Below are 12,886 nucleotides of genomic sequence, written 5' to 3' on the forward strand. Positions count from 1 at the left end.
TGAACATTTTTGCTTGCTTCCAATGTAGTTGTAGGAAGTTGATATGAGGGGCTTTGACGCATCTTTATCATGTACTTCACAATCTTTCCATGCCCATAACCTCAATTGGAACTCAAGAATAGAAGCATATCTGGTGTTTGTCTCAATTTGGAAAGAAATAGTGAAAATTTTGCTTTTGAACATTCTCAAACCCTTCGTGAGTAGACTTCAAGATGCTCACGTTGCACACTTCAACTCCATAAAGGAGAACCGGTGTCACCAATGAGTCAAAAAGGTACTTCTTAAGAACCCAACATTTGACATTCCCGACAATAAACATGTTCTTAAATGCATAGTACACTCTCTTCCCAACTTCCAACCGATGCATAGCACATTCATGCCACTCATGATGGACTAGAACCTCAAGGCCAAGGTACTTAAAGCTCTCAACAACTTCAAGTGTCTCATTGTTATACACAATGCATGTGTTTCGCTTATGGTTGGTTTTCACAAGCAGAACCCTTGCTTTGGATTCATTCAGAATCAACCCACTACGTGAGCATAAATTCTTGAGGACAACTATAAGCTTTTGTGCATCCTAGACAAAGAAGAAGAAGAAGATCAAGATTGTTTTAACTCGTAGGAAACTATTCACATATATATATATATATATATATAGAGAGAGAGAGAGAGAGAGAGAGAGAGAGAGAGAGAGAGAGTTTTTATGGTCTTGTGGTAGAAAGAAAGCTACATTATCAAGTTTCGAACATCAAAAGGTTTTAGACTCTACTTTGCTCTTTTTTAGCTTCAACTACAACACCAAAGCATATTTAGTACTAATGCACTCAATGGATAACCATCTTCCTCCTAAGAGTGGTATTAAGTTGTCACCATTGGCAGTAAAGTTTAGGTCCCAAGCAAAAATATATTTCAAGACACCTTCATAAAATGTTCATGTAGCTTAATGTTGAGACATCTCTTCATACAAGTTTAAATTATAGCGAAGGCTGAGAAATAACAAAACTCTTCAATAGCACATGAATTTATCTCTTATGTGAGTCCAATTGACTCATCAACCAAGGCTCACCAATAGTGTACTTGGCTCACATGCAAATATACTATAAATTCAAACTTTTGCGAGCTACAAGCAACAAATCTGAAAGCAGTTCTAGTCTTGAGACAAAAGCTCCAATATTTGTAAAGGATGCAATACAAACACAATTGTTGTACATTATCTTCAAAGTTGGTTACAAGTAATGTTATAAAGAATGTTATAGTAGATTAATTACAAGTAGAAATAGACCCCTAATTGAAAACATTCAAGGAGTCCAAAAACCATTAGACTCGCTTCATGTGAGCAATTGTTAGTGCCACTATAAATTGTCATAGGTATTGATATTCATTTACCCTTCAAGAATTATTCCACAGGCTGATGATACAATAATTGCTCAATTCTTAGTCTCTCAAAATTACAACCCAATAGAGTTGTTGAGATGGCTTCATTAAGAATGTTGTTAAAGCCTTAATAGAATAAAGTGATTATATTGAGTACTAAATTTAAAGGATTTAATGATACTATGCATATTGCTCTTATCCATGTGAAGATCATGAAAGATAGTGGGTGTTTGTGTTCATCAAGTGAGCACAAATGGTTCTTCTACAAAAGCTTTGTACGTCATAATTTTCTGAACTTTGACTAAATTGCAAGTTATGCACATGCATAGGTTTTATGTGGATACCTAAAATTACAAGCAATGCAAATGGATCTCAAAAACAAGTGGCCACAAGTGTGACGAATCATTGAATGTGGCAAGAGAGAGATAGGTGGTCCCCCCCCCACACCAGTCCCCCCTTTCCCTCCCACAATAAAAGCACATTCAACATATGTTCTATGCAGAATTTCGGTACATGATATGCATCCACCAAGATTGTATTATGCAACCCACCCTTTTGGAAAGAGATTGAGGAATGAGGAGGCTCTTGACCAAGTATGTAAGTGCCCGGTCGGTTGGGCCTCATAGCCCACTTCATAGTGTTGCATACTATTTGTACCCTGCATACAAGCATTTGCTTGTGCCTTTCCACATACTTCATCCTCACTATATACTACAGCGCCTTGGCAAAGAGCAAATCCCAATGAGTCTATTTGAACAAAGTATTGACAACGCTTGACTGGCGACTTCTTTGTTCCATGTCTGCTTGCTTCGTGGATACAGCCTTTTTTCGCTGCCTTTCTTTCTTCTCTTGCTCAAACTCACCTTCACACAAGAGAAATGTCAATTTCCGTCAAAGCATGTGAAGAAACTAAGTAGCCTAGTGAGAACATTAAGAAATCCTCTCATTGCTGAAGTCATGCACTTGCATTGAATCTACAAAGATCACCTATGCATGCACGCATTAACATTTTCCACACATGCACATATGTTGTCACAATACACAAATCAAAATAAGCACAACATGCATTTGGTTTCAACAAAGGTCGAGATAGAGGACGTGGTGTAGGTCGAGGAGGTGGCCGTAGTCGCGAGAACAAGAATCATGGTAATTGACAACCAAAGGCAAAATACAAGTGCAAGAGGAAACTTTTGAGGCAGGAGTCATCAAAGAGGTTAAGGAAGCTTCTGTAGAAACAATGTGCAGAATAATGGAAGGGGACATGGCCATAGAAATAGGCATGCATGTGTAAATGAGCTTAATATGCATGCACACATAGAACAAACACTCTCTTCACATTTCAGTCACAATTGAATATGAACTCTACGCATGCGTCTATGAGCTCGAAGTTTTGCAAGCGAACACAAAACAGACAGCCTTTCAATTTGGGTTACAAATAAATGAACTCGGGATAATTACTTGCTCTCTTCTCCAGCTGCGCTCGAGCCTCTGCATTTATATGATAGTCTTGAATTGCCTTTAAGACTTCCCTTCGTGCATCTAAAAACACAAAAACCTTGCCTTCAGTATAAAGCAGGCAATGCAATCAGTTATTGTGAGGGTGCATTAAAAATGTGCACTTGAACAAGCAGAACTTCACATTATGTGATTTGACTTAAGGAAAAGCTTTCTAACTGTAAGGAGATTCCATAGCAGTTTTTCAAAGACCATGACTTGAAGGTAGCTGCTCGTGAAATACTTGGTGAATGCAAGGATCGGTCTTTTATCTTGCTCAACTGTACGCCACAGGCACTCAAATATGTTTGGAGTATGAATAATCCTCAGAGATCTTGAGTTACTTGGAGGAACCTTACATAAGGATGATACCTATGAAGAGAGCTCACCTGGAGGTACAGTTGCGGACTTTGGACCCTGGGAAGTCGAAGTGTATGAAGGATCACATTGAGAAGATGCACAACATGCACCAGGTGATTCTTCAAGCAGGGAAGCTGATCTCTTCGGAAGATGCCACTATAATCTTGATGACGCATTTAACTCCAGAGTACATTGCTTTCTATTCAATCTTGCTACTTCTGGAAGACTGGTGATTTGACATGGGAAGAGCTTGTTCCCATGGTGTTGGATCGAGAGGACCAGTTACCAAGTCCGGATTTAGAGGAGGCTGAGAGGCCCTAGACAGTCCAAGAAATCAAAGCAGAAGCACAAGGCACAGAAGGATGATACTTCTGGAACTGGTGAGAGACCCGAAGAGGATGTGACACCCCGAAGAAGCCAGACTCAAGCACAGTCCCACAAAAATTGTGTCCTCAGTTTTTTGTCACGCGTGCATGCATTGAAGCCCCAAGTCACATACCCTTTGAAGCTACAGTTTACCAATTTCAACCATCACAAGTTCATTGATTTGGAGGCCAAAAACTTCTTTTCATTTAAAGTTCACTCTCATTGTAACAAGTAAAAAATGAGAAAAGACAACATATTATAGTTTGAGACTTGCGTTGATGCATCCTTCAATTCAAGAGCATGCCCACTGCCTTCATTTTGGTGCTTGCTTAACTAGTCGAACGTGCTAAATAACTTATAAAGTCGACTAATATACTTACTTAATTTTCCTCGCATGCATTTGATAAAGCTAGTATCATTCTTGGCCTCAGTTTTGGTAGCAGAAGTTGCACTCTTGCGTCGCTGAGATGAGATGCTTCTTCCAAAGGCAATATTGCCACTGCAAACTGATTTTGGCAATTTCTTTCGCCTATGCTTCTTCACCCACTCTTCAAAATCTCTTTGCCCTAGAAAAGCCAATCACCATCTCTCTCTCTCTCTCTCTCTCTCTCTCTCTCTCTCTCTCTCACACACACACACACACACAAGCTCACAGCTCAGGGAGACACATCATGTTGGTATGCACAGATCGCATCATGGTTTGAGTTACATGGTTTCTCTATGGATAGGCTTCCTCCTTTTCAGTATTCCCTGGATGCCCCCTCCCTCCCCTTGACACAGAGGGAGATTACCAGAGTTCAACGAATGGATATATTCCAGCTCGACACTCAGAGGACATGGATTCAGCCGACACAGGTGCTGGGTACGAAGATGGCTTTCTACACAGAGCATCTTATACCATATTTACAGGGAATATACCTTCATCAGTTCAGAATAGTCTGAACTCTAAGAACGGATAAAACACTCATAAAACTACAAAAAAAAGGGATGCAAGAAAACAAAAAAAAAAACTAAATCACATTATTTGCTACTAAACAAAACTAGATAAAACAAATCATTGTTTACTTAAAAATGTTTTAAGAAAAGGCATACGCAAAATAAGTTGAAGCAACTTACTTGGCTGATGTAAGGTGCAGCGGAATGAATGTTGAACTTTGCTCAAGATGAGTGCTCCGAACTGTGCTCAAGGGTTCCTTTTACTTACGGCAGGGAGAGCCTTCCGTTCCTTTAGTGAGAGAGTGCAATGGACACAAACAAAGTGGTGAACATTGTGAATGAAGGTGCTGAGACTGAGAGATAGAGAGAAGAGTATACGACACCAAGGATGTTGTAAAACCCTCCTCCGAAGGCCCCACTCTCGTCGGCGAGAGTCGTATACTATTGATTGCACAATCTCTACAATGCGTGGACTTGCCGACGACGATGAGCATGACGACGAGACACGCTGAAAACTGAAATCGCTAAGGGCTGAAATCTGCAAATCTTGTATCTGCTGAATTCTGACTCTTATGTCGGTGACAATGTCGATGGCGATGATGCGACAACGACGCGCTGAAAACGCAGATGCTGAAATCCGCGTTTTCCGGGCTGAATCTGTAAACCTTGCAACAAGGATCTGCTGCGGGAAGGTGAGATCTGCGAGGTTCGGGTGTTCTACTGCGGGATCTAACTGCTGAAAACTGAAAACGCTGGTGCTACTGTGGATTCCGTCGCGAAGGAACTGCAAAACGCTAGGTCGCCTGCTCCTCCAAAAACGCTAGGGCTGAATTTTGCTAACACTAGGGCTGATCTGCTGTTGTGGGGCAATCTGCTAATGCTAGGGCTGATCTGCTGTCTACTGTCGCCGTGAATCTGCAAATGCAAAAACACTGGCTGATCTGATGCAAAAACGCTAGGCCTTCTGCAATGTTGAAAACGATAAAGTTGTCGCAGGGGTTGGTCTTGCTGAGAAATTGCCCGTTGAGCAAGGTGTTCCTACTACCTCTTCTGCCAAAAAGTGCTAACTCTGGTTTGCTTATATATTATCTTAGCAAAATTGCCCTACCTAGTTCCCAACAAAAGTCACTTAATAAATAAGTGAAAAATATCAAAAATAGGAAAAATAAGTTTAATGCATTGGAAAAATCCCCTGATTGATTTTGATGGGAATGCTTATGATCATGTTGTGTGCAACCGGAGGATATGCATCTTCTCTAAGTGTCTTGACATGCACGGTGTGCGAACAGACTCACAAAGGTGCCAGATCACTTCCTATTCTAGACTAACTTGACTGAACTGAACCCTGGTCATGCTGTTTGTCCACGCACACATAGGCTTGGATGTGTCACGTGACATCCCCTCCGTTTCAAAGTGAGGTACTGGTACCGAACTGTATGGCGTCGAGGGAGATCGCCAACAGGGTCTGGAATCCTGGAAAGGACTCTTCGCCGGCCCACTCTGAAGTGTGGATCGTGCGATACTTGAACTTCATAAAGGTCTGCAATGCTTGCTTCTTTGGGCCACGCCGAAAGCGACACAAAGTCTTCTAAGTCTCCTTCAATGCTTCAACTTTGTCTATGGACGTAGGTCCATCTTCTTTAAGAATCTCCGAGGCTGAAAATTCCTGAAACCACTTCCAACACAAAAACATGAACATACCCATTCCATGTAAAGTGAGTGGAAAAAATCTCGTCTTCCTCGAAGACTATGCATGCAATGTAGATAAACGATTAGACGGAGTGCCAAACCGTTCGCCACACACACGCAAACAATGAGATCGAATCTTATCTTGTTGATCTAAAACAATCAACTCCGGCAATTCACAACGGAAATACCCATGCTTGGTGCTCATACTTTCTTGTGCTCTTTCTAGAACTGTGTCGTGCCAAGGAAGAGACATAGAATGTGACTTCCCTGAATGCATACTTTTCAGCTTTTCATGAATAATCCGCATACATCCGTGCTCATTCATGAGTGAAACGTGCTCAACGTACAATATGTCATTCCTAGGAAAAGGGATCATATAAAGACGCTGACTAAAATACAGGAAACGATCACAAATGAAACACTCGAACAATGCGTGCTAACTAATCATGCGAACACATAGTACTTCCTGTGGGGGTTCTTTGGACCTAGGCTCAAGAACCAAGATCGTTCTTTGTGATTGATCGAATCTTCCTATGGGGGTTCTGTGGACCTCGACTAGAAAGCCAAGATCTATTCTTTGTGATTGATCGAATCTGCAATGAGATTAGCTTAATCACTAGAAAAAGTATCAACTAACCAATCATTCTTGTAAACAATCACATCATCTTCATGCAAATCATCATGCTCGGGAGAAATCACATCGTGATCATCATGCAAATCATCATGCTTGTGAGTGTCATCCAAATCATCATCCTTGTCATTGTTATTCAAACCATCATGCTTATCATTATCATTCAAGTCATCATGCTCATCATTATCATGCAAATCATGTGTGTCTTGCTTTGGAGAAGTAGAGACTGAGAGAGTCTCCTTTTCTTGATTTTGTGCAAAGTGCGTCTGCACTTGAGAAAAGAGTCGCAACAACTCTTGCATGTGTCGCGCTTGTTCATGCTCACGCTCTATGGCTGCCCTTCTTTCTGCTTTTCTTTCGGCGTGTCTACGATCCATTTCTGCTTTTCTTTCTTAGCATTCACGATCAAATTCTGACATTCTTTCTGCTTTTCTTGCTTCGCGTTCTAACTTCCTTTCCATAAACATTTGCTCCAACTCCTCCATAGGAGTTAGTGCAATCCTTGGCGTAGATGGGGAAGGGGGAGGGTCGGAAAAACCTCTTGGTGGGGAAAATTCTTCTTCGTCTCTCTCATGCTCATCACCTCCAAGCGGAGTATCCATTCCGCTTCGAGTGATAACCATCCACTAAAGTCGTGGTTCTTGTGGGTTCTTGTGGTCTTGGGTTCTTAAGTTCACGAGAAACTTGGGTTCTTAAGTTCACGAGAAACTTGGGTTCTTGTGGGTCTTCAGTCTTGGGGTTCTTGAGGGTCTTGAGGATCTTGAGGTTCTTGAGGATCTTGCGGTTCTTCTTTCGCTTGCAATCTGTGTTAGAGAAAGATCTTCTCTTCACTTGAGTTCTGCTCTTTTCTGCGGGCGCACCCCTTGTCGGCCTTGCGCTCACACCAAGGTTGCTTTTTCCCACCTCACGTCGACAGGCGGGCCGCTAAGTGCACGGTCCGCTCTCAATGAGTGAAAAGAGAAACAAGGGGAGTCTGCACAAGTCCTTCTTTCTTGGGTTTCCTGTCACTCTTCAAAAACACGATTAGGAATCAACACACCCAAGAGAACTTGGGTTACGTGCGACTGCAACAAGCAAAAAAAAATTATGTGGTTCTTGTGGTTCTTTCCTTGAGTGAAATAGAACACTCCGATACCAATGTCACGTGCAGTGGAATGAATGTTGAACTTTGCTCAAGATGAGTGCTCCAAATTGTGCTCAAGGGTTCCTTTTACTTATGGAAGGGAGAGAGAGCCTTCCGTTCCTTTAGTGAGAGAGTGCAATGGACACAAACAAAGTGGTGAACACTGTGAATGAAGGTGCTGAGACTGAGAGATAGAGAGAGAAGAGAATACGACACGAGGGATATTGTAAAACCCTCCTCCGAAGGCCCCACTCTCGTAGGCGATAGTGGTCTACTATTGATTGCACAATCTCTACAATGCTTGGACTTGCCGACGATGTCGATGACGATGAGGACGACGACGAGACAGGCTGAAAATTGAAATCGCTAAGGGCTGCAATGTGCAAATCTTGTATCTGCTGAATTCTGACTCTATGTCGGTGACGATGTCGATGGCGACAATGCGACGACGACGACGCTGAAAACGCAGATGCTAAAATCTGCGTTTTCCGGGCTGAATCTGTAAACCTTGCAACGAGGATCTGTTGCAGGAAGGTGAGATCTGCGAGGTTCGAGGGTTCTACTGCAGGATCTGACTGCTGAAAACTGAAAACGCTAGTGCTACTCTGGATTCCATCGCGAAAGAACTGCAAAACGCTAGGTCGCCTGCTGCTCCAAAAACGCTAGGACTGATCTGCTGTTGTGGGAGAATCTACTAACGCTAGGGCTGATCTGTTGTCTACTGTTACCGTGGATCTGCAAATGCAAAAACGCTGGATGATTTGATGCAAAAACGCTAGGCCTTCTGCAATGCTGAAAACGCTAGAGTTGTCGCAGGGGTTGGTCTTGCTGAGAAGTTGCTTGTTGAGCAAGGTGCTCCTATTGCCTCTTCTGCCAGAAAGTGCTAACTCTGGTTTGCTTATATATTATCTTAGCAAAATTGCCCTACCTAGTTCCCAACAAAAGTCACTTAATAAATAAGTGAAAAATGTCAAAAATAGGAAAAATGCATTGGAAAAATCCCCTCATGGATTCAGATGGGAATGCTTATGATCATGCTGTGTGCAACCGGAGGATATGCATCTACTCTAAGTGTCTTGGCATGCACGGTCTACGAATAGACTCACAAAGGTGCCAGATCACTTCCTATTCTAAACTGACTTAACTGAACTGAACCCTGCTCATGCTGTTTGTCCACAGACACATAGGTTTAGATGTGTCACGTGACATCCCCTCCTTTTCAAAGTGAGGTACTGGTACTCAACTGTATGGAGTCGAGGGAGATCGCCAAAAGGGTCTAGAATCCTAGAAAGGACTCTTCGCCGGCCCACTCTGAGGTGTGGGTCATGCGATACTTGAACTTCATAAAGGTCTGCAACGCTTGCTTCTTTGGGCCACGCCGAAAGCAACACAAAGTCTCTTGAGTCTCCGTCAGTGCTTCAACTTTGTCTATGGACGTAGGTCCATCTTCTTCAAGAATCTCCGAGGCTGAAAATTCCTGAAACCACTTCAAACACAAAAACATGAACATACCCATTCCATGTAAAGTGAGTGGAAAAAATCTCGTCTTCCTCAAAGACTGTGCATGCAATGTAGATAAACGATTAGACGGAGTGCCAAACCGTTCGCGACACACACGCAAACAATGAGATCGAATCTTGTCTTGTTGATCTAAAACAATCAACTCCGGCAATTCACAACGGAAATACCCATGCTTGGTGCTCATACTTTCTTGTGCTCTTTCTACAAATGTGTCGTGCCAAGGAAGAGACATACAATGTGACTTCCTTGAATACATACTTTTCAGCTTTTCATGAATAATCCCCATACATCCGTGCTCATTCATGAGCGAAACGTGCTCAACGTACAATATGTCATTCCTAGGAAAAGGGATCATATAAAGGCGCTGACTAAAATACAAGAAACGATCACGAATGAAACACTCGAACAATGCGTGCTAACTAATCATGCGAACACATGGTACTTCCTGTGGGGGTTCTTTGGACCTAGACTCGAGAACCAAGATCGGTTCTTTGTGATTGATCGAATCTTCCTATGGGGATTCTGTGGACCTCGACTCGAAAGCTAAGATCAGTTCTTTCTGATTGATCGAATCTGCAACGAGATTAGCTTCACTAGAAAAACTATCAACTAACCAATCATTCTTGTGAACAATCACATAATCCTCATGCAAATCATCATGCTCGGGAGAAATCACATCGTGATCATCATGCAAATCATCATGCCTGGGAGAGTCATCCAAATCATCATGCTTGTCATTGTTATTCAAATCATCATGCTTATCATTATCATTCAAGTCATCATGCTCATCATTATCATGCAAATCATGTGTGTCTTGCTTTGGAGAAGTAGAGACTGAGAGAGTCTCCTTTTCTTCATTCTGTGCAAAATGTGTCTGCACTTGAGAAAAGAGTCGCAACAACTCTTACATGTGTCGCGCTTGTTCATGCTGACGCTCCATGGCTGCCTTTCTTTCTGCTTCTCTTTCTTTGCATTCACGATCAAATTTTGACATTCTTTTTGCTTTTCTTGCTTCGCGTTCTAACTTCCTTTCCATAAACATTTGCTCCAACTCCTCCATAGGAGTTAGTGCAATCCTTGGCGTAGATGGGGAAGGGGGAGGGTCGGAAAAACCTCCTGGTGGGGAAAATTCTTCTTCGTCTCTCTCATGCTCATCACCTCCAAGCGGAGTATCCATTCCGCTTCGAGTGATAACCATCCACTGAAGTCGTGGTTCTTGTGGGTTCTTGTGGTCTTGGGTTCTTAAGTTCACGAGAAACTTGGGTTCTTGTGGGTCTTCAGTCTTGGGGTTCTTGAGGGTCTTGAGGATCTTGAGGTTCTTGAGGATCTTGCGGTTCTTCTTTCGCTTGCAATCTGTGTTAGAGAAGGATCTTCTCTTCACTCGAGTTCTACTCTTTTCTACGGGCGCACCCCTTGTCGGCCTTGCGCTCACACCAAGGTTGCTTTTTCCCACCTAACGTCGATTGGCCGGCCGCTAAGTGCACGGTCCGCTCTCAATGAGTGAAAAGAGAAACAAGGGGAGCCTGCACAAGTCCTTCTTTCTTGGGTTTCCTGTCACTCTTCAAAAACACGATTAGAAATCAACACACCCAAGAGAACTTGGGTTACGTGCGACTGCAACAAGCAAAAAAAAATTATGTGGTTCTTGTGGTTCTTTCCTTGAGTGAAACAGAACACTGCCAAAGCTCCGATACGAATGTCAGGTGCAGCGGAATGAATGTTGAACTTTGCTCAAGATGAGTGCTCCGAATTGTGCTCAAGGGTTCCTTTTACTTACGGAAGGGAGAGCCTTCCGTTCCTTTAGTGAGAGAGTGCAATGGACACAAACAAAGTGGTGAACACTGTGAATGAAGGTGCTGAGATTGAGAGATAGAGAGAGAAGAGAATACAACACCAGGGATGTTGCAAAATCCTCCTCCGAAGGGCCCAGTCTCGTCGACGAGAGTGGTCTACTATTGATTGCACAATCTCTACAATGCTTGGACTTGCAGACGATGAGGACGACGACGAGACGGGCTGAAAACTGAAATCGCCAAGGGCTGAAATCTACAAATCTTGTATCTGCTGAATTCTGACTCTATCTCGGTGACGATGTCGATGGCGACGATGCGACGACCACGCATTGAAAACACAGATGCTGAAATCTGCGTTTTCCGGGCTGAATCTATAAACTTTGCAACGAGGATTTGCTGCCGCAAGGTGAGATCTGCGAGGTTCAGGGGTTCTACTGCGGGATCTACCTGCTGAAAACTGAAAACGCTGGTGCTACTGTGGATTCCGTCGCGAAGGAACTGCAAAACACTAGGTCGCTTGCTGCTCCAAAAACACTAGGGCTGAATTCTGCTAACGCTAGGGCTGATCTGTTGTTATGGGGGAATCTCCTAACGCTAGGGCTGATCTGCTGTCTACTGTCGCCGTGGATCTACAAATGCAAAAACACTGGCTGATTTGATGCAAAAACGCTAGGCCTTCTACAATGCTGAAAACGCTGGAGTTGTCGCAGGGGTTGGTCTTGCTGAGAAGTTGCCTGTTGAGCAAGGTGCTCCTGCTGCCTCTTCTGCCAGAAAGTGCTAACTCTGGTTTGCTTATATATTATCTTAGCAAAATTGCCCTACCTAGTTCCCGATAAAAGTCACTTAATAAATAAGTGAAAAATGTCAAAAATAGGAAAAATAGACTTAATGCATTGGAAAAATCCCCTGATGGATTCTGATGGGAATGCTTATATTCATGCTGTGTGCAACCGGAGGATATGCATCTACTCTAAGTGTCTGGAAATGCACGGTCTGCGAACACTCACAAAGGTGCCAGATCACTTCCTATTCTAGACTGACTTGACTGAACTGAACCTTGGTCATGCTGTAGCTTGTCCACGGACACATAGGGTTGGATGTGTCACGTGACAGCTAAAACTTGAAACAAGTACTCAACTTTAAACTGAAAAGAAGAAGACATCGCAAAGACTTAATCCTACAAATCAAACTCCACACAACAACTTCTAAAGGAACAAATTCTTCATCCTAATGTAAGCTAAAAACTAGAAACGAAGACTACTACAAACCTGCGAAGAAGAGGCTGAAAATAACCAAACAAGTACAAAGATCCAAACTTGACAATATGTGACCTCAACTTCGCTGCTTGCCCAAATAGGAAGAATAAGATTATCACCTTTATGATGCATAGCTTAAACAACAGCTATGACATCCCTACTCACGTCGTCAATGCCCAAGAGTAGGTGCAGGTTTGCATAGAGCTCATTCATGCTTTGAAAGTACTCTATAAAACCAACGAGCTGAGTTTCTATCACCCTCCGGAGGTGATGGGCATGCTCACACATAATAAAGGCAAGCATTTGTCAAGCTAGAGCAAAAATACTAGAAGCGCTAGAGATC

General features: G+C 42.8%; 1 protein-coding gene across 3 annotated transcripts in view; it reads right to left on the reverse strand.

Moving 5' to 3' along the window:
- Positions 1-1,242: 1,242 nt before the first annotated feature.
- LOC147420086 (uncharacterized) overlaps positions 1,243-12,886 on the reverse strand; it is a 50,993-nt gene continuing 39,349 nt past the window's right edge. Inside the window, exons 3-6 of one of the 3 annotated variants that reach the window (XR_015187028.1) lie at positions 3,975-4,160; positions 3,258-3,736; positions 2,833-2,913; positions 2,181-2,237 (exon numbers count right to left, since the gene is read on the reverse strand). Coding sequence is in view for 2 of the 3 variants with exons in the window: in XM_086505003.1 (XP_086361129.1) it covers positions 2,122-2,237; positions 2,833-2,913; positions 3,975-4,160 (383 nt within the window). In the remaining variant the exon portion in view is untranslated. Of the gene's footprint in view, positions 2,238-2,832; positions 2,914-3,257; positions 3,737-3,974; positions 4,161-12,886 lie in introns of all 3 variants that reach the window. The other 2 variants (XM_086505003.1, XM_086505004.1) reach the window with 2 other exon arrangements.

The sequence above is a fragment of the Adiantum capillus-veneris genome, chromosome 28, assembly GCF_014529385.1.
Source record: "Adiantum capillus-veneris isolate H3 chromosome 28, ASM1452938v2, whole genome shotgun sequence".
NCBI classification, from domain to species: Eukaryota; Viridiplantae; Streptophyta; class Polypodiopsida; order Polypodiales; family Pteridaceae; genus Adiantum; species Adiantum capillus-veneris.